This window comes from Macrobrachium rosenbergii, chromosome 47, assembly GCF_040412425.1.
Source record: "Macrobrachium rosenbergii isolate ZJJX-2024 chromosome 47, ASM4041242v1, whole genome shotgun sequence".
Lineage (NCBI taxonomy): Eukaryota > Metazoa > Arthropoda > Malacostraca > Decapoda > Palaemonidae > Macrobrachium > Macrobrachium rosenbergii.
In genome coordinates, this window is record NC_089787.1 from 41,368,052 (window position 1) to 41,391,547 (window position 23,496).

At 35.8% G+C, this 23,496-nt stretch overlaps 2 protein-coding genes across 4 annotated transcripts in view; both read right to left on the reverse strand.

Annotated features, from left to right (window-relative positions):
* The window catches only part of LOC136830794 (uncharacterized), a 105,433-nt gene that overhangs the window by 53,329 nt on the left and 28,608 nt on the right, over positions 1–23,496 (reverse strand). The window lies entirely within an intron of this gene.
* Positions 17,604–23,496, reverse strand: part of LOC136830793 (uncharacterized) — a 34,968-nt gene continuing 29,075 nt past the window's right edge. For both annotated transcript variants that reach the window (XM_067090714.1, XM_067090713.1), the window contains exon 2: positions 17,604–20,165. In XM_067090714.1, the coding sequence (XP_066946815.1) occupies positions 19,719–20,165 (447 nt within the window). In that variant the 3' untranslated portion in view covers positions 17,604–19,718. The remainder of the gene's footprint in view (positions 20,166–23,496) is intronic.

Genomic DNA, 23,496 nt, shown 5'->3' on the forward strand with positions numbered 1-23,496 from the left:
ATCAGTTTGGCATTGAGAAGAAAAGAAGAACTTTGGATTCTCTTCTCCATTTCTCCAACTAGATAAAGCAAGGTTTTGCAGATAAAAGTAATCCATTAGTGTATTCTTTGATATGGAGAAGACCTTTAGAACTACTTGGTAGTTTGGCATCATATAATAACTCCATAAATTAGACAAAAGGTAACTTGTTGAAATTCGATGAATCTCTTATTTTTTGCCAGAAAGATACCTGCCTGTAAAAGTTGAAAAATAAAGTATCTTCTCTATTTAAGCAACGGGAAGGAGTCCCGCAGGGAAGTAACGAAGTGTTACTTTTTTCCTGTAGCTATCAATGAGATCATAGAAGCAGTTCCGACTTCTGTCAGTTCTCTTCGTTTAAGATTTTGCCAACTACTGAACAGCCAGTGATGCATAAATAGCAAGTAGGCACATCCAAAGAGCCATTGATTCTGTCACTATATGGGCATATGAGAATGGATTCAAATTTTCGGTTTCAAAGACTGTTACAGTATGTTTCAGGCATACTGGAGGTTCTGACAACTTTGAAGATTAATGGTAGTATTCCACCCTATAGTGGTGAACTTAGGTTTCTTGTAATTAAATTTTGCAGGAGACTCACTTAGTCTCCAAAGGACAAAGTGAATAAATTGCTCGGTATCTTGAAAGTTGATCCATTTTCGATTGGGGAGAAGATAGAAAATCTCTTTGAAACTTACATAATACTCTATGTGAATCTAAGTTGGAGTATGGCACCTGAATTTACACTAATGCTTGCAAAACTGATCTCTAAGAAAAGAACTTGGTTTGTGCCACATAAATCGCTTAAAAAGCTCATAATCTATCTGTACTAAATATATGCTTGGAGAATGTGAGTCAGATAAACTTAACACCCCAAATCAAGTAAACCCCTCCCCAAATATGTTGGCTTTGATTACAAATCAGTACTATTTTGTTGGTTGCCGACTCATATTGGTATCACAGGTAATGAACAAGCATATATGGAAGCCAAATATGCAACGAAACTGAAAAGTATTGATTATCCCTGTTATTTTTACTGACATGAAATGGCATATCCGGTCTTATATTAAACAAAAATGGAAAAATAAATGAAAATCTTTCTTTGAGAAGAATTTAAAATATCAAAAAATCCATCCATCTGATTTTTAGCCCTTATCATACCAGAGAAATTAAGGACTTGAGACTAGACTAAGTAGATTGAGGATAGGTCATATTCATTTCACCCATACGGTCATCCTGGAGGGTGATGGACCACCATCGTCATCTATGTAATATTCCCCTGGCTGTGACTGTTGAGCACATATTGGTGGACTATCCCAAGTATGTAGACGACAAAAGGCAATATCATATTTCAGAGGTACCAGTGTATTATATCCTTGTCCCCCCCCCACCCCATTGCCAGAGCAGTGGTATTTTTAATGCTTGTAATGCTAAAAAATCTTCAGCTGACGTACCTCTTATTTATATCTGTTAAACTGGAAAAATTTGTACCGTCTGTACCTATTCAGGGGACATTTTGAAGAGCCTAGACAAAAAGAGTCCCAGTGGAAACGACCGTTTGGAAACGACAGTAGGGTTTCTTCCCAGACTTAGTATATTGTTATTTTTGCATTCCAAAAGTATGTTTTCACATTAGCACAAATTATGGGATACTGTGTCAGTTCTAAAAACTGGTAAATGGTAAATACGAGGCATCTGTTAATTATCAGGAAGCATTGTCGGTTTCTCTCTAGTCTGTTCTCATTTATGGTGGAACTCAATGCCAGGTATTAAATTCTTTTTTTTCGATGTTTTGTCATGTTATTAAATAAATAGCAACTGTAACACGCCTTAGAGATGTATAAAGTAATTGGTTAATCTTGATATATACTCAATGAAATACATCTGATATAATCCTATGTTTGAATAACACTTCCAAGAGACTAGAGTATAGTTAGTGATAGTTATGACAAGAACGTGGATTCTCGTTTGTCGATGAAATTCAGAAGACAGCTAACTTCTAGATAAGTTGGTGCTTAGCTTTTGTTAAGTGCTGGATATTGATATTGAATATGGTCTTTTGAATCTCGGATCCATTCCGTCCAAATCAGACTCTACAGGCCACACCCTAAAAGGCAATTTTTGTTAATTTATTCTGTATGCAGCACTAATCTCTTTTTCCCTGGTGTAGCAGTTACTGAAGATGAATCTTTTTAACCTTTCTTTTCATATATATATGCGCTAATTTTAGAAGTTAAGTCAAAATGTTACATAGGTTACTTTGCATTTTAGTATTGTGGTATCATAAGAAATATATATCCATCTGCGAAGCACATTTTATTGTCTAAGTTCTTTATTTTATTTGCGGTTTTATATGCAACCCTCTGCCGTCTGCAAAATAAATAAATAGATATATATTTAACCATGGTACAACCATCTGTCGGAACAACATCCTTGCCTGCTCCAAAATTAACTAAGCAAGACACAAGATGCGAGGTCATATTGTGACGCGATGGAAATCGAGTCCGACTCATTCCCCCACTACTCGACAGTGTTAGGTTCCTAAGACCAGGTCATTACCCTTAGCGACAAGTTGGCACTAATCAGAATTTAGGACAGCTGAAAACTGTTTAAGGGTTTTTATTTAAATTAATCTACTAAATTTCACTTAGTGTTTTACGAAGTGCACTTTCTACCATTTTGCATGATCAATAATGCTGTAATGATAATTTCGACCCCATAACTTGTTTAATATTAATGCCTACCTTTGAAGCCAAAGCTGACCCATCATTTTTTATACATACTTTGTTGCCCCGTTCAGGAAAATCGCATTTTATAATAGATTTCTTTCTTATATTCACTATCCTTATCCTGCAATTCGTATTTTGCATTCAAAGACATTCTACATGTTACCAGTATACTTGACCTTTTCTTAGCATTTTAGTATTCAACTGTAACTAGTAACCAAAGAGTGCAATAAGGTCACACTTGATGTATGTAATGAAAATGGAAATTGAAACAAAACTTTTCATAATTTTAATTTAATGGTATGGTATGTTTATGTTGTATATTTCTTGATTTATGAAGAATTGTTTTTGAATGAACGATTTGCGAGTCCTAAAAGAATGAAGCCCAAAATTGCAAGGAGGGTATAAAAAACACTTTGGGCTAGTGTATCTGTTCAGTGTTTACTTAAACATTTTTTTTCGATCGTGTACAGGAATAGTAGCAAGTACTGGATGGGCGGTAGTATATTGGGACATAAGGAAAAGTGCTCTTAACTGTGCATTTTAGTATATTTGATAAAAACATATTAATATTTAAGTACTTTGACTTTCATTAGAATTGAACTAGAATAAAAAATGTAAAAAATAAAAAAAAATTTATCGTGTTGTCCGCTGAAAATTTACATTTAGGAACTTATGAATTCTTCTCATAATACTATTGTGTGTATATATATATATATATATATATATATATATATATATATATATATATATATATATATATATATATATATATATATATATATATATATATATATATATATATATATACATATATATATATATAGAAACACACACACTACACACACATTTCATACAGGCTTAACACACACACACACACACACACACACACACACACATATATATATATATATATATATATATATATATATATATATATATATTTTATATATATATATATATATATATATACACATACATATATTGTTTTATTTATATATATATATATATATATGTGTATATTCACTAGACCTTTTTTTTCCTTGGAGAGGTGCACCAAAAATTACTAGACCTTCAAGTGTCAGGAAGTCTGTTGAACGAGAATACTAGCCCCATGTTTTTAACCCTGGTTGTGACCACTACAGTTATGTATGTGCTAGAGGAAAACTTTACTGCTCTGGAATCTGGGACCTCTAATCAGTAAACTGTTAGTTGTTCCCAATAAACTGGGGTATCTCCAGAGAAGGGCAAGACATCAGTCACTCTTGCATTCATCCTTTTGTTGAGGAATTAAGGGTGACCCGCTGAGTATATACGTACACAGAAGGCTCATTAGCATCAAGTCAACCCCTACTCCAGCACACAAACTGTCTATTCCCTGCTATCTTGCTCCCCTTTCGTGCTTTTTGGATATTAAGGGCTTTCTGTTCCACCACTTTTTCGATGCATTCTCACCAGCATTTCTTCGATTCCCTCTCCTCCCTTCTTTATTTAAAAATATTTTTTTTTAACGAATTGTGCTCAAAGATGATGAGTACATTCACAACATACATTGAGCTGTTTTTCCATTCTTCAGCCCACTTAAAGTGAACAGTTTTTCCACCAGCCTGTCTAATTGTGTAGGTATCTGTTTGTAAGTCGTACAATTTGTCAATTCCTGCATTGTAATGTTTCCTAATTGTCTTTGTTTTTTGTATCCATTGACACCCGAATATATATACAATTTTATTTCATCTAAAGCTTTTTCTGTCAAATTGCATGGCTGTAGAGAATTATAAGATAAATGTGCATCCTAGACACAAAGGAATAGCCACTCTTAACTTTCTTGCTACATGCTTTCCCTTGTTCTCTTTGACAAAACCTTCTCAAAATATTTCCATGTTTTAGCAAATATTAAGCTTTTAATCAGATCGTCTTATCTCTACATTTCAACTCATTCACTCCTACTTATGTCAGATATGCTAAATGTACAAGTCCTGTCAAGAGCTTCAACAATTTGTGTTTATTTGTATTTAGTATCAAGATTGCATCCAGTATGAAGAATGGTCAAAACGTCATGCATTTATTTTAGCCTTCTAGTGACTCCTCTGTCCCTGACTTCTGTAGTTCCCAGTAATTATTTGCTGCACATGCCTCAGCTCTCCTTATTATCTGCCATTATTAGCAACGTTTATTACTTTTATACTCGGTCAGTTCCATTCTAGTTCCATTCTTTCACCATTCATACTAACATTCATTTAATCATTTACTGGGCATAATTTGTATACTCTCGATGCTTTGCTTTCTTAAAAATCACTTTCAGTTCCCTTTATACTTTTAACTCTCATCACTCCCTTGGTGTAGGACCACCTAGCTGTGATAAGGGGCTCTTGAACACTTGTAATTAAATTCTGTTTTCAACTCAAAGAGTCCTATCCGTTTTTTCTTTTTCAATTAAGTTTTGAGTGCTTCTCCACTTTCGTTAAATTTACTGTCTTGACAACTGGGAAAATGTATCATGGCTGGGACTGTGGTCTATTATCAAAGCTAAAAGTAGGAACCATAAAGGAGTACCTATCCTCCAGTGATGTTTGGACCTGAGAGGTACTAATATGATTTGTCATACTGGTACCTTGAGGACACAACATTCTTAGTGATCACCCCGTGGATTCTAGGGGAGGGTTGCTGTTTGGGTTAGGACTCCAGCATTCTGGCCAGTTTTCCTTCCAGCATAATTAGAGTTAGGACGATTGTATTCATGTAGCAGTCTCGGTTGCAACAAGTGGGTTAAATCTACACTTGTGCCTCTTCAGTTGCTTTGGTTCCATCCCTTCCAGGAGGATAGGGGTGGACATTCTGCAGTTGGTTTGACCAGTGCCAATAGTGGAAAAAAGATCTTTCATGAAAAGTGTATATACTTTTTTAATATTTTCCAGCAGTTTATTTTCTCCAGTATGTTACTAGTGGAGAGGTCCCATGAAAAACGAGTACCCCTGGGTCTTTAGACATACTGGCAGTGATCCAAAGCGAGGCTAAGGAAGAAACCTTCATGACTTTTCCCTTTCCCTCATTTGGTTCTAGTAGTCAATCATTAGAACCCCAAGATTGCAAGAAAGAGAAGATTAAGCATGAAATAATCACTGGGGTCTTTGTGCCCATTTTGTATAACAAATACTTGACCCTAAACTTAAGTGACAATGACATAGCTCTTAGAGGATGATAAAGATGTAATCAAATGTGTTGGCAGGCAATCAGAATTCTCTCCCCAGACTGGAAACAAATTGCTGGTGGAAGTGGAATCACCAGAAGAAAGCTCAAAATTTCTGTCTTTGTCATCCCTGGGTGAAGTTTCAGTTGAGTGCACACTGCATTCCAGCTTGAACTCTACCAAGGGTTCGATTTATGCTCCTCAGCTGATGAATTGCTCCAAAGAAAAACTCCCGAAACGATTTTGAAGATTAAGCAGTAATGAAGGTTGGGAGAATGAGAGAGAGTGAGGGATGCCATAATACCTCAACCTACCCTAATCTTGACAATGAGCACTCTAAGATTACCAGAAAATAATGTATGCAGTATGGTATAGATTAATACATATACATTATATATAATATATATATATATGTATATATATATATATATATATATATATATATATATATATATATATATATATATTAATAATACACACACACCTCAAAACCCAGAAAGGGTTTCCACTGCCATAATGTTAGGCATACAATTATACCATGCAGATCAAATATACAAGGCAAACCAGCAATATCTGTAAATTGTGGAGAGGAAGACTGTTGTATGCGCAAATCAAGGAACCTACAAATGTGCATTGCACTGAGGGTTATTCATTTTCTTCAAACCAGTGTGACATTTACTAGTAAAAAAAAATTTAGATCAAAAGAGTAACAGAAAAGACCACATTTAAGAAAGCAAAGTAGAGAACCATAAGAAAATTTATAATGTAAAGCTTCAGTTTTTTCTTCACAAAATTCTAGACGTAACGGTGCAGATAGATAGAGGAGCAAGTGAATTGAAAGACTGTTACCAGAGATGAGTGAATCTGTAAGTAATAGGACTGTCAAAACTAAGTGTATTCCTGGTAAAAACCAGGTAAAAATACCCCAAGGCTCAAAATCTCACCTGAGACATCTGCTGTTAAATGTGAGTACCAAAAATTGTTGGTGCAGTAGTCTCTATAGAGGTTTGACCAGTGAGTGCTGGTCCAGTGCCAAAATCCGCTGGCAATTTTGACTCTGGAAAGTAGACTAACAGACGCTGGTTCTTCAGCACCAACTTCTACTGGTGCTTATAACTTTTTAGAGGTAGAGCCGGTAGCTGTCAGCCTTGCAGGTATATCACCCTGTTTGGAAAACATGCCAACTCTGACTAGGACTTCTTCCGTCTCCACGGATACAGAAGAAGCAACTGTTTGTTGGGAGCCTTCAGCAGAGAAGGCTGCTTCAGAATCTGATGGCAAAGACATTGGATTTTGGAAAGTAAAAGATGTATAAAAAAACTGGAAAAAGGCTTCCCAAATCTCCGAAACCTTTGACCACAAGAAAAACCAGGCCAGAATTTACGAGAGGTAATCTTACTAGTGGTTCCAAAACTCAAAGTCTCTTCCATAGTTCAGGGGACTGCCAAGGGTTGAGTGCTAAAAGGGTGGAACTTAAACTTATTATCCATGAGATTTCCTCTGTATTGCACTGCCAGAGACAATGATGGGCGATTCCAGTGTTCCTTGACCAAGGGAATATTTGATATACCACTTGACATATATTCCAGTTGTTGGAAATCATGATGGAACATTACTTTATGTTTGCCGTGACACCTCACAAACTCATCTTCATTCACAATCTCGATTACAAGCAATTGCATCGCAGATTTTTCTTGAGAGTCAGTATACAATATGCTCTGTTTCCTTGCCTCTTGGTGATTCTTTTCCATTGGAAGATTTCAAATCTTTAATCAATGAGCTTCCTATTCCATTTCTCCTTTTGGGTGATATGAACGTTCATGGCCCTTTTTGAGGAGATGTTATCAGTTAATAGTAAGGAAATCACCTCTCCTCCAGTGCTAAAACACTGAACACAGGAATATTATACACAGTTGACCCAACTCATTTTTAAATTTAGAATAGTATTTTATCAGCTATTTACCTCTTTATCTGTATTGATGACTCAGTCATCAATTTTATCTGGGAGATGTTGAAAGTAGGTTCACTAGTGATCACTTCCCAGTTATCATCAATGTTTCTCAGAGTTCACCAATCCAAAGGCAACAAATGTGGAATGTGAAAAAAGCTAACTGGGTTTTGTATTCAGAAGAAAGAGTTCAGTAGATGTAACTGCTTGTGAGTTCCCTCTTTTAGATGATGCCTTAGAACTGCTTAGCATCACCCTATTGACAGCTGGTCTCCAGTCTTTTCAAGAACTACAGTAATTTTTGTTCGCCAGCCTGTGATTGGTTGAACTCTGAATGTCGTGTGGCCCATAGAGCCATGAGACTTGGCAGATTTGTCCTGGGTAAACCACTAGTACCAAAAATAAACAATAAAACAGTATCTAATCCCAAGATAGTGGCTGACACTCTTGCCACCCAGTTTGCTGATGTAAATCCCAAGACAAACTTTGTGGAGATTATTGGTATAGAGAACAGAATGTTATTGACTTTATACAGGAAAGAACCTTGCAATTTTCCTTTCTTTATGAGAGAATTTGAATTGGCTGTAGCAAATACTTAAGCATCTGCAGCCAGCCCAAATGAATCCTATAGGTAATGATTAAACATGCTGCAGGCAACACAAAGCATTAATTTTAGATATTATAAATAAAATATATATTGGACATACCTTTCCACATATTTGGGAAACATTGTGAATGCTACCTTCTGATAAATAAACCAGGCGTAGACAACTTATACCTCAGCTTGTAACCCACTGCTTTAACCTCATGGAGAAGATGATAATTGTTCACCTTATATGATACCTAGCTGTAACCAGTATCTTTCCCCTGCCTAGCATGGATTCAGAAACATGCATTCCACTACAGATATGCTTGTCCACATGAAATCATCAGTATGTGAGGTATTCCCATCTAAACAACGCCATGTAATTATACTTTTTTTTATTTCGAAAAGGCATATGCCACCACATGAGGAATGGAGAAGAACCCTTACAGTTACGATCTGAGAGGATTTTAAGTGGATTAAAGCATTCCTAAAATTTCAAAGGTTTCAAGTACAAGTAGGAGCGACACTTGAAAGTATGAGGTGTCAAGAGGAGAGCCTCATAGGGTAGTGGAATATTATCCTTTTTGCATTAGTACCAACAAAATAATGAAATGGGCAGAATTGCATGGTTTTAGATTCTCTGCAACAGGAGTAAGCTGGCATGGAACTCTCATTTAGTTAATCCTAAGGTAAAATGAATGAAGTCCATGAACTTAATTAAATGCAGTAAATTTCTGGATGTAGGGAAGCAGGAGATATCAGATGAAGTGATGCAAGAATCCTTTTTAGAACATGCTTTGGTGTACTAGGCTACTTTTCCAGTATAAACTGAGAGCTCTGATGCTGGCATTGCGTTCAGAGCTATTTTCCCAAATATTGAGCACTGTTGCTCTTTGTGCAGTGTGTCGCCAGTCTTTACTGTAAAATTGTATGCAATTATAATAGTCTTAAAAGGTATTATACTATAGGGCAAGAAAAACTAATTTTTAGTGACTTCATGAACACACTGCAATCTCTGGAAGAGTTTAATACCAAGTACCCAGTAATCTTAGAGATTTTAGAATGGATTTTTATAGCTACTCATCATGCTATAGAAATTAGCTTTTGCTGGGTACCAGCCCACATAGGAACAATAGGCAGTGCAAAGAGCTTTGAGTCAAATTCTATAGTAAGACTAACTCTCTTGCCATTTAGAAACTTTTTCTTCCACCCTTAATGAAAGCAAAGGAGAGGTGGCAGAATTCATGTGTTTAGAATAATATACCAAGGAGATGATTGAACACGTGTTTGACCCATGGAGTTCTAATGGAGAAAAACCTCAGCCATCCCTTGATGTCTGTTCCAGTGACTGTACAGCTCTCGCTAGTAGTGTCCAAACATTGCTGGCATAAGAGGATATTTCCTTTGTGAACGTCAGGATGCAGCAGTAATTACCTCCTCTCCAGAATGCCTGGAGAGGAAGTAAACGCTGGCCAAAGTGGTATGTTTTACTTCTACAAGGAGGTATCTGAGCTATAATACAAATTAGTTCAGATATTCATAAAGAAAAACCAAACCATAGAAGTTCAGTCAGTATGTACAAGTATAATCATAGGCATTCCAGCCAATATAATAATCCTGAAAATAAAACATACTTTACAAATTATGATTCAGTTTTAATGACTGGCTGAAGTAGCTATATAGTCTTAAGGGCTTTTATGATTTGAATTTGTTTTAAACGTGAATGTTATATTTACTGCTATTTTATAGCTTATATTAAGTGTTATTTTATGATAGTGGTTGTATGTTTGGGTGTAACTGTTTTAAAAAAAATTTATTTTACTTATAGTTTTCAGTTTAAGTGACCTTTGTTGTTGTGACACTAGATAATATACTGTTCAATTAATTAGTCAGTCCATTAACTCTCATCAGTCCATGTAGCTTCTTTTCATTATCATCAGCCAACACTTAATCTCCTGCAAAAATCAGACTTTTTACGTCTCATAACCTACAAACTAGCATCGCCACCACTTTCTCTTTCTCAGCTCTTCATTCGTGTTATCCTACCAACTACATAAAATCTTCTTGACCAAAGTCAGTTGAAATAATTGTCAAGATACATAGCAGAATTTATAGTCTCTTGCTTTATTGCTATATTTTGACCTCTACAAAAAGTTCCTTTCAATTTTGACCGAAAAGTGCAGAAAAAATGTATTTTTTTAATACAGGTAATGCATGCAAAGGCACATTACTTACTTCTAATGAAAATTTCTTAAAATATTAAGAAGTAAACAAAAACAAAGGTATTAAAAAGTTTAAACAAAAAAAGTTTACTGAGCTGATAACATTTACTGTGGCCCTTTTCATAATAATTTAAGACAACTCAAACTCTTGAGTGGTTTCAACAACTTCAAGAGCTCACCAGCAAGATTCCTGTTTGAGATAAAATACTAAAGTGCTCTCCCGCTCTCAATTACAAATTCTAAGTTTAGTTCCAGGGAAAAGTCTCCACAGTCGCCCTAGATAAATTTGTAGCATACTCAAGAACAGTTCACTGTGGAGTTCTTTGCCTGTTAAGTAGACCTAAAACTTGCTGCTCTAGAGTAGGGGAATACTTTAGTATTTTATCTTAAACCTGGCGAGGCTTTAGCAGTCCAGCATTATGTTTTATATGGAGTCCTGTATTATTTCACTGGCTTACTTAGCTTCAGAGTGTTTTGGGGTTTTTAAAAGTTAGAACGGTCCAAACTTTTAAGTTGATTGAAAGTAAGATTGGCATTTTTGTATGTATTATCTTTGTAAGCATCTCTTGAAAGTTTTTTCATGTTTTGATTAGTTTTAGGTCGAAAATGAAAACTGCTTATTGTAGAAGTCAAAACATACTAACAAAAAGAGTAATTTCTGGACCATATCTCAACAATTTTTCCAAAATTGAGGTTCCCACTAAATTTGCTTTTTAGTAGAAATTATAACTGGCATCAGTAATGATTTTGTACTGTATATACAGTTCACCCACAATACACGCCACATTGCACATCTGCTGAGTTCTGTACTACTATAAATCCTCATACAACCTTTTTCTTTACTGTGAAGTTACTCTCAAAACTGTTTCTTAGTAAGCAGTTGTCTACACACCCTCTTGTGTTTTAAAACAATGCTGCTGTTTGATTATAAAGCATACTGAATCTCTCTTACTTTATCAGTCAAAACGCTTGCATACAGATTTTAGCTGTACTCCTCTGTCATCATCTTTCCCTTTAAACAATGGCTCTAATCTGTCTACTGATATTTGGATAATGTTAACTAGTCAAAAGAAAAAAAACTTGAGCTAGATAGTCTTTGGTTGACTGCCATCAAGTTACTTGTCATTCTAAACTATTTCTCACCAAATTTTCTATTTGTTCAGTAGCTCTTTAAAAAAAAAAAAAGGATCGTAGACAATCTGAACAATGTGGGGTAACAAGACAGATGGTATTTTTCAAACATCTCTTAATGTGTGGGGTCATTTTCTCATGCATTTGTTGCTTTTGTTGATTAGTGAAAGTCATTGAATACGGAACTTGTGGCTGCGGAAAGTTAATCTTTAAGGTTTTACACTGGTACCCCAGTATTTAGCCTCTTGCTTCCTTAGTGGTAGCATGCATACAGAAAACAATGAGTACATGGGATTCCTTATAAGGTCTAAATAGTTACATCACGGACAAATGTTACAATAGGTGATTGTTATCCAAGATTTTTTCAAGTAAATTTTAGTTCTGGTTTTGAATTTGGTAACCATGCGACTTGTACTCATAAACTACATATGGTTGGCAGATTAATTCCTCCCCACCCCCATGATCATTGCAGTTTCCTTTGAACAAATTTTATGCTTAATTCCCACCACAAAACCTCAAAGTTGCCATTAAACCAATTATTGTTTGTAAGACTTCCTGTACCTATAGAGTAGATGGTATTAATGTAACATTGTTTTATCATTTATGGAATATTGTAATGTGATTTGGACGCCAACACTATTATAGGATCCTCCTCTTTGAGACAAAATTTTTCCCAATAACGGTAATAACAATTTTGTTCTTCATTTGAAAGTAAACTGCTTGTTATTCTACATAGGCAGTGTTCAGTAGGGAACTGACACTAATGTCTATTGTTCGTTTTTTTTTTTTTTTTAGTGTTGGTGCATGCTTCTTGCTTTACAGTGTGTCGGCATCAACATACAATTAAAGCCACACATATTTTTCAGTTACTGTTTATTTCTGTGTCTATTTCTTTGTTGGTTATGTCTTTATCGTCGTTGTTTCGGCTGTATTTTACAAGGCTTGTCTTTTGTTGTCTCATTTCCTCTCTTTTTCATACATTGTCAACTTTGTGGCTGCTCTTTATGAAGATGTGCACATTGTGCACAACAACAACTATAGCAATCATATTCATAATATTCCAGTTAATCTTCTCATCCATTCCTTAGAAGGTCTTTTCATCAACAAAATATACCTTACACATCCGAGTCAGCTGTTGAAAAAACACTATCACCAATGTTGCAAAGAATTTCTACTGTAATCTTATCAACTTTTAATTTTACCTTTTTTCCTATGTCCCCAAAAGCAGTTTCCAAATTCGCACAAACACATCTGTCAGTTTTGTCCCTTGTCAGTTTCCTACAATAAAAAAAGAATCTGAACACTACGTCTGTTGACGCAGTATTGCATAATATTCCGACAGCATCTCTTCATTTGCATCTTTGAATATAATGTCCATTTGTTCATCAAATTTTCTCACCAAGTTCACTTCTTTCAGGAACAACTTTTTCTCAAACTCTTGCTCAAATTCTCTACACATGTATACATATAATATATATAAATATATATATATGTATATACACTCATGTATTCACTGAGTACATACATAAGTATGCAAAGAATCCGAGGGGTAAGAGGAAAACATCACAAAGAAGTATAAATATTTTATTAAATAAACCTGTGTTAGGGAATGGAAAATCACTCCGCGTTATAGTTCTCGGCATATTAACAAATTTATTATGATACAAAGCTCTGCAAATGCAGCTGAAAATAGGGAAGGGGAAAGGGAAAGGGACGGGGCGAGTGACTGCTAGGTGAAATACAGCTTTGTTTTAAACCCGGCGATTTGTTTCGACATAATTTTGTGTTTTTTTTTTTTCACTTATGCCAATAAGCCTTTTTTGATTCTCTAGAAATCGTCTTTACACATGGGTCGTTATTTTCGTTAGGGATGACTGTATATATGTATATATATATATATATATATATATATATATATATATATATATATATATATATATATATATATATATATATATATATATATATATATATGGTCGTATTTAAAGATTCATAACATATTTAGTCAGCTAAACTTTTAGGTACGTGGGATCAACCATTATTTTTCGTACGTTTCGTCATTTTCACATAAATATTTAATTTTTGCATATATATATATATATATATATATATATATATATATATATATATATATATATATATATATATATATATATATACATACATATATAATCTCATACAGAGCGCCTAAGTTAATGTAAATATTAAGCAGCACAGAACATACTTGAGCGTAGGGAATGTATGGAAGGTCGTCCTTTGAATGTGTCTAGCAAAGTCAGCTAAGTGTAATATTATATAAAAAGGCAGAGGAAGGGAATGATAAAACAATTTTATCACTTCGTCCACTTCAGATTACTGTTAACACTTCCACACTAAATCAACCAACTAATCAGGCATTCGGTAACACACGGAGAATATTCATTTTTTTCCTTAGGCCGGCTTGGTGAAGAACCTTAAATGTAAAATATGTACATTAAAACTAATTAAACCTTGGCTGATAAAATATTTACAATGAAACAAAGCGAACGTCTTTGAAGTATGACATTTCAACAATATTGGTGAATGAGACGGAACAGTTGCAGTGTTTGCTGATGGTGATGGAACGTCAGGAGAAGGTGCCAACAGGGGGAGTTTTTTTTTTTTCTCTCTCTCTCTCTCTCTTTTTGCTGATTATGCTCAGTGTCCCATCAGTAATGAGATATTCATGATTTTGTTCCAACGACCGATTTGATTGATTTTGTCCAGTTACAACAGGTTTTTATTAATTGGTTACGGGTGATACTTTCTTTGTTCAGAATCTTAAGAGATACTCATAATTTTGTTGTCGCAATAAGTATTCATAATTTAGATCGTCATAAGCAAAATTGCGATTTTGTAACAACACATGCTCATAACTGTGTTCAAGTGAAAAGAGATACACTTGATCTTTCACGGCCGGTGCATTGTACCACAATTAGCATCCATGTCTGCTGTTTGGACCTTGGAAAATATTATGCAGTATGTGTAAGCTTACACTTGAATAGAGTTGATCTACATTGGACGACTCTAGTACAGGATGGAACTTGAGCTCCCCTTTATCTCAGGTCACCGAGCTGCAGGGATTTGGACGTCTTTGTGCACAATTTCTTAAAATGAGTGAAGGCCAAAGGTATGGGCAGCAACTAAATGCCATGATCTATCGGCCTGAAGAAAGAAAGCAAGCTGGGGGTGGGTTGGGTGGGGCAAACCCGAAAGAATGCGAGGGGACTGTTTTCCTCTATAAGCTCAACACATTCCAGAGTAGTGGCTCTCAACCTTTTTTGGCTCATGCACCCTTTCACCTTATGTCAGAATGTCATTCCTTCGCCCCCACCCTTTTCCAAAATTGTCTGCTTCAAAAGGAGCATTCCAAATAATATGCAACAAAATACTAACACAAACACACAAGCTAGCATAGAGAAAGCCCAGCGTGACCTCTCAGTAGTGCGGACCGATGCACACTGCGTTTTGTTTGGTCCTAGAGCCAGTTTGAGCCTGCCCATCTGTGGTCACAATTCCCCCCCTGAAACTCTGAAATTTCCCCCTAGGGGGGAATTCCCCCTTGGTTGAGAACCACTGCTCTAGAGTCTGTGTGAGTCTATCACGTGATTGCCCTTTGGTGGCACCAACTCCTTGGTGATAAGATGGATAAGGAAAAGTCGACGAATCAGAGAGATAAAATCACCAGGATACAGAGGAATTCGACCGTATGGATAAGGGAAACAGGAAAGTTGAGGGGCGATTTCATCTTAATATTACAAACTCTTAAACAGTTAAAACTCCCGTGATTGTGCGATAACGATGGTTTGTGTCATTTTATAACAACAACTTAATATTATAAGAAGCGATGAGATCAAGGAAGGCTGAGTGAGCAAATTAGTATAATACCCGGATGGCTTGAGGCAGAGAGGCCAGTGGAAGAAGAGACAACCTAATGGAAAGAACTCCCTTGGCCTGACTTGAACTTCTTCATACACTGTGTGATTTGGTCTAAACCTTTGCATCTTTTAATCCAGGAATGTGTTCCTGTTGTGTTGTTCTTTGTATGGTTGACAGAATGCAGCTATTATGTCTTGATGAAGTGAAAGGTATTATGGTTTCCAGCGACTGGAAAATAGACCGAGATGGTTGGGACATGTGGTGATAAGGGGTGAGGGGCAGCCAATCAAAGAAGCATGAAGTACGTGAGTAGGAAAGATCAAATGAAAGACAGGATATCTTAAAACAGAACTGGACAAGAGAGAAAAAGGCGGAACGAACACATTGCACTACATGATCTTGCAAAGTGTACCCAGACATGAAAAAGTTGACAGTGATGAAGCCGATGGCAGAGTTCTTTCCTTCGAGTTGTCTCCTTCCACCCCGAGCCTCCCCGAACACCTCCATAACGTAATGGAGAGCACCAGTAGGACCCATAAGCACACACCTATCATTTACTCTTTCACAAATCTTCACGCACGCAGGCCTCGTTGTATTTGACAGTAATAAATAGCTCGAATATACACAACAAATGTTTTTATCTTTTGATTCTAAAGCATATACAGCGCCATAGGGCTTAATTCACACACTTAGTGGTGTCGTCTTGTAAAACGATGGATTAGTGCATGATGATGACGAAAAGGGACACTTGACAAGGGATTCATATTTCCCCTTTTTTAACCAGGTTTCTCATTCACTGAATTTGATTGAACATTTTTTTTATTATTTTTGTTAGTTTTTATGCTTAAGATAAATATGACAGGAACTTTCTTGTGTTCATATACAAATGTAGTGGTATGTGATAGCATCCATTTGCATTATACCTGTGGTGATTTAACATACATGTGCAAATACATATGATATATATATATATATATATATATATATATATATATATATATATATATATATATATATATATATATATATATATATGCACTTGTCCTTGTTGTTTTGGTTCAAGTCGAATAATCCTCCCCAGTTGACAAACTTCCTTATGTGAACGAACAGGTAATAAGTCCCCACAGGAGGAAGTTTATATATATATATATATATATATATATATATATATATATATATATATATATATATATATATATATATATACATATACATACATACATACATATATAGCGTGTGTATTTATATGCACATCAATCCTAGCCCACCTTATTGCTTATATTAACATAGTTAAATTTCCCTCATTAGAGAGCTTATTGTCTTGTTTTTGGGGAATAGTAATCCCTTCTCAAGTTCGCCCAAATGAGTGCTGGATACGGAGAGAAATGTAGTGCACTGTGTGTACGAGTGATTGACACCAAATAGAATGCAAGAAAGTCCTTTAGTAACCAAGATGAGTTATACAGTAACCAGATGATTAAAGGATGCTTTTATGAAGATACGAGATGAGTTTGTTCATTGTAAGTCACGTTGCGAGTATTTTCCAAAAGAGGTAAATAGTTGTCAAACGTCCATAACAAAAACTAACATTATTCCACGTTACGGACAATATACATTCATAAACGACTGAAGTTAATGCATAGCTGTTTTTTCTTGAGTTGAGATTCGACATGGAATTCGTCGGTTTGATTTGTAGAACTTCGTACTTCAAGATTATATTTGACCTGTTTTGTCATCACATTGTTTGCATAACTTGAAGGCTGTGTCAGACGGGCACGTTTTTTGACATCCTGTAACGTCTCGCTACCAAACAGTTTTGATTTTTTAACTATTATTATTATTATTATTATTATTATTATTATTATTATTATTATTATTATTCATTATTATTATTAGCTCAAGAGAATATGCCCGATTTCACTTTTGCCTCCTAAATCGGCTACCTGATTCCGAGTCTGGCAGCAAGATGCCAATAGATGCCTGAAAATATGCTTGTGTGGCACCGTCCTAACTTTTCTTTTTTTTTCTATTCTCAATACTATTATCTTCCTATCCTTTAGAATCACGCTGAGCCATGCCTGGCGCTTTGGCAGAACCGACGACACTTGATAAAAAAAAAAGAAACGGATTGCCTAGCAGCAGAACATCAAGGTGATCTTAAATATTTATTGCACATTATTGGTATCCATCACATTGATATGAGTGAGATGATTATTGCTAGTATAGTTTTGATGGGTTAAACACCGATTATTGCAAAGAAACTTGCAACAGAAGCAATTTGTCTTTCATAAAGATTTGCGCGTTCATGTCTGTCCCGTTGCTACAATTAGTTTACTTTATGTCATTAAACAATCATTTTGGGAAATGTAGCAAAGTTAGCTAAGAAGTTCCTGCACTTTCACTAGGATTCCGAAAAAAGAAGAAATTATGACATTTTTCATTTTTTAGCTTAATTGAAACCCCTCCCCACCATCTTACATCATCAAACTCCAATGTCACCTGACGGAAACATCGTGCAAGCTTGTTCAAACTTCCGCGAGGTCTGAAATGTTACGGAGGAGACTCGAGTCACCACAGACTTGCACGAATGCAAATTTCACACCTGAAAGTACCCCGTGTTTCTTGCAGCCGATCTTTTATGTTCAAAAACAAGGCTTTTGCTTTGCTTCCATGGGCACTTGAGTTGCAAGGAACTTGATTTTAACCTAACTTTCTAACGTGGTTTCCTTTGAACTTGATTCTAAGCCACATCGAATTGATGTCGACAGCATACTTCGGTAAGGATTTTTATGTAAAGGCTGACAGACCTCGCGTTTAATATCTTTTTAAAACTTAATTTGCTTGTTCTCTAGATGATTATGACCAGAAATGTTCACTTATTCAGCAACAGCTCTTATTCAAATTTAATCTATCTTTTCTGTTTGTGATACTTGCATCATATTTGGGTATTTTGGATAATGAGAATAAAACCGCCCTTTTCCCCCGTACGTTTCACTGCCAGGTGAGAAACCTTTTGAGATGATGCATTTAGTACTAATAAAGTATGTGATGCTTTACCATGTCGTCTTAGAGGCTCGGATTCCCTTTAACAGTGATATACATAAACAATAACACCAACTTAAATTATACATATATAAAATTTTTAACTATTAACAAGCTTTTGAAAACTCACAAACAGCATCGCAGTTGACATTTGAACCTTCGACTTGAGTATTCCACTGTCTTACGAGACTAAATAACAAATAGTATTGTCCATATCGGAAACGCTAACAAAGTTCGAAACTTCTCGGAAAGAGGGAAAGGAGCAGAAAGAGAGGAGTTTTGTGAAGAGCCAGACAGACGATTGCATATTTTCAAGAACCCTCTTTTCCGAAGTTGTTCGGTGGGCGATTCGTCGTGCTTTGAGAAGCTTGGTTATGGTGAAGATGTTTAACAATCATTCAGAATCTTCTGGTTATCAGAAAGTAAAAAAAAAAATGTTTGCTTGATATGGTAAGTAATGAAAAATGAGTCGAATTAAAATCATAGAATATTTACATGCAGAAGTAAAACTGGCAGTATTTGATATAATGTCCTCTTATTTTGATTATACCTATATATGATTGAGATTCATTATTAAAAAACAACAGATGTTGTTTAACGTAGAAATGCAGATGAGGATAATGCTAATAGCAAACCACTAGCGACTAAAGTAACAACTTTCGTGTGACGTATCTTGGTTACCAGCAGAAATTCAGAATGAAACAGAGTGAAAACGATTTGATTCCGGCTGAGGCACAGACCGCATTTTGATGTATCCTTTGAAAAGCTTAGTTATTCACTCCCATTCCTATTTGCCATCATATATTCCACTGGAGACAGACCTAAATAAATTGACGCATTTAATCGCTTTCACTTTTTGTTGGTTAGTTAGTTATAATCCTTAAAACTAGTAATATTTGTGTGTGTGATTTTTTGGGGGGGTTAATTTGAAGTTGATCAGCAGCCTCTATATATATAAAGGCTATTCGATGAGATCGGGTGCCAGTGTCGTTAAAGGAGGCGGAGGAGGAGGAGGAGGGGGTTTGATGGCGCTTAGATTGAAACCGTCAGTGGCATTGTAATTATCGGCCCGGGCATTGGGCGGCGAGGAGTGGATGAGGAGGGCTATGATCCCCAGCGTCATGATGATGAAAGTGATGATGGCCGAGTAGCACCCGAGCGCCGTGCACCCGGGCTCGACGTTGTATATGGCCGGGATCTCTTGCTTCTCTTTGTGCTCTCCCTCCTCCCCCTCCTTGCCCTCCTCCCCCTCTTCCCCCTCGCCCTCCTCCCGACTCTCGTCGTCGTCGTCGTCGTTGCAGGAACCAGCCTCCAAGTCCCTGTCGATTTCCTGCTGGTGGTTCAGCAGCTGCTGACGGTGGTTCTGCACATTGTTGCAGAGGGCTTCTTCTTCCTTGCTGTCGTTCATCTGTGGGGGAAAACAAATGGAGAAAAGGGGTTAAAGAGATGCTGTGGAAAATCGATTACCCTGACAGAGATACATTGCTTTAACATTTATCATTTAATATTACTGAAGCAAAAAATGCTCCGTCCTCATTCAAATCATTCTGAGCCCTCTGATTAAAGTCAGAAAAGAAATGTTGTTTTACGCGTAAATGAAAAAATATGTAATAGGAAAATATTAATCTACATTTTGCATAGACTTTTTTTTTAGGATCTTATGGATCTTATTTAACCAATCTACCGTCTCAATTTTCATACAGCCCGGGCCAGTTTCAAACAACCCCGTTTCAGATATTTGGGAAATCTTGAGCCGAACTAGGAGATAAAGAGAGAGAACTGGAAAAATATAAAGAGATACAACATGATAGTGACTTCTTCATTTTGTTGTTTTGCCCTGCTTCTTTTGTTCATCTCTAACGAACTTAGACTAATTTTAAGATGGTCATTTTCAAGAAATTTTCAGTTGAAAGTCCTGATTGCTGAATTTGGCGCAAGTGCTTTGATGAAAGCTGAGACGAACGTTGAAAACTCTTTGAATACTCTTTTAATAACGTGGGATTGTTCTCTTCAAATACTGCTGAAGATACTAACCAGTTTTGCATAGGAACTTTACGGTTTGATAAAGTTTTAGTTTTTAGGAAAAAAAATCGCCGTGCATATCCTGCCCTTTTGTAACAAATAAATAAGGGAAGTTTTGTATCCTTTTTCGTCGGCTGAATTGTATGGAAGCTCTTTTAAGATGGTTTACATTTACGTAAATTGTGAATTTCTTTCAAGTTAGCCAATATTTTTGCAGTATAGTAATAACTACGAAATTACTATTTTCTTCTAAGTTAGAAAGATTAAGCAATATATTTATTTGTTTTGCATTTAATCAAAAGCCGCCATGAAGTAAAAGGCTCAGTTCTATTTGTTCATTGTGTGAATTATATTTCTTTTTGAGGATTATATTTCTATTACTAGGAATTAACGTAAATATAAAACATAACCAGAAGAAAAGGAAAAAGAAGCAATAACGCTTCTTTTTTATCAGTTCTTCCCTTAGCAAAGTTAGAAATCAAATTAGCATTCCATTAAATAAGAAATAATGAGAAAAATATGGTTATACCTTGTTCTTGCAAACTTACTTCATCCAGAATTCTATAGCAATTTACTGAAAAAAAAATTGAAATCCATGCATGCATATTTTTCCAGGCGTAATTTTGTGACGTAATATCAGGAATCAAGATTTGACTGGAACCAGATTAGGAATATAGACGTAATTTTACCCCCCTTTCAATGCCTCTCACCGCCTTGTTCGAAAACGCGAACAGCCTCCGTAACTCTTATCTTTCCAAATTCCCGATTCCAGAATGAGAAGATCTCAAATTGCTTTTGGCAGGAGTTAGAATCTTGGTGCAACAAATCTTTAATTGTGTGGAACTCCCCATCGGTCTTCTGTGATGGTGGCTCTTACTGACTCTCAATAAACATCATTCCAGATTGGATCCAGCTGTCAAGCCCTTACGTCCGATTCATTATGGATGACGCATCGATCATCCAGACGGGAATTGTAACAAACTTGTCCTTTTTTTTTTTTTTATTCTATCTCATTTTTCTCTTTAAAGAATACTTTCGAGATCAGCGTCAGTATATGCCAATTTACAAAAGACGAGGGGTGTCCTTCCTGCTAATTTGTCCACTAAAATTTAGGAAAGGAAGATAGTGCTGGAGGACTGTTGGCGTTTTTGTATTATTATTATTATTATGGCGGTTAATCCCTTGTTCATTCTTAAAAGCATATGTACAGTACATCGTTGACAAAATTCTCAGGATGGTCCGACAGACAAACAGACGGACAGAGATAGGAAGGGAGAAAGAATAGGGAGATATTTCTTGTTGTCCGTGTTGTCATTTTCCTAGAACTTCTGTATAAAACCTGATTCAATTTTTTCAGAAATTGCTGCAAGAAGAGTATATAGTTCTGATATATATTTATTGCAGGCAAAGCCACGATAATTTTCTTCACTGTCACTTCCACAACACTGCGTTCATATATAGTTTCAAGTAAATTGCGGTATAAATTATGAACCGATATTTTCCCGCATATTTATCTGCCTGCCGATCGATTAGTCTAAAGAATGAAGCTTCTTATTCCCCCAGACTGTCATTCTTACCGAAATAATAACTATGTGGGCCAGATAAACTAAATAAATTTTGAATGTCAGTATAAGTAACTATAATAAAAAAATTATTTCTAGGAAATATGGTTATTTACTAAGTTTAACGTCCGTGATATTTTTTTTTTTTTACTAGCACGTAAAGGTGACAAAATAGGGTTTAACCTTTAACAGGAATTATGACAACGTTTTCTTTTCAAGGAATCGTGATATCGATTACCCACGGCCACCTGAATGTGTCGTGCTGTTCAGAAGCACCTTGGAAGTTAATTTCTTAATCTGATAGGAATATGGGAATCACGGAATATTTTTTGTGGACGCTTTCTCGGGTTTCTCCTAGATAATGACCCCCAAGGGTTTTCGGGGGTCGTTATTTAGGACTAATATTTCTGTTTCTCGAGGTCTGTGGACATTTTCGATGATTCGAACCGAGATTTGGTTGGCGTGTTGCCTGATGTTAATGTGATATGAAAACGATTCATTCTTGCGGATTTACTTTCAAAGATAATTCCACGGATATGTTACACTATTCCTGAAACTTTCAGTGGGGAATTTCATTCTCGCCATGTCGATAAGTATTGTTGAAAATTTAGCGTCTAATGACCATTAAAAATATTAGATGGACACACCGCAGTAGCATTGATAACTATGAGTATCTGAATGTGGCAGTTCTGAAGTCTTATTTTTTTAATTGCACTTCAGTTATGGTAATAGATTTTCAGCTCTTTTCATATTGCAGTGTTGTGGGGGTGACGAAGACTCACAAACTTACTGACGTTTATGTGAAGTTATAAAATTTCTTGCTCAGCAATTCCTTCATTAAGTGTAATTGAATGATAATTACTATGTAATCCTAGAAAGAAACTACATAAGGTAGAAGACTCAATATATTTTCACAAAGTACCTTGAGGCTTCCTGTCAAATCGTCAGTGTGAATAGCAAGTGAAGAGAAAAAGTCTTAAAACTGTAAAAATATCTACGCAACTCTACTGACACGAGGCATTTTTATATCTTAATCAAATACAGTAGGACCTCAGCTTATCAAACGCATCAGGGGTCTGACTTTCGGATAAGTAACGAAGTCTGTTAATTAACAAAGATCCGATTTTATAGACTGCACTCGAAAATTTTCTGGAT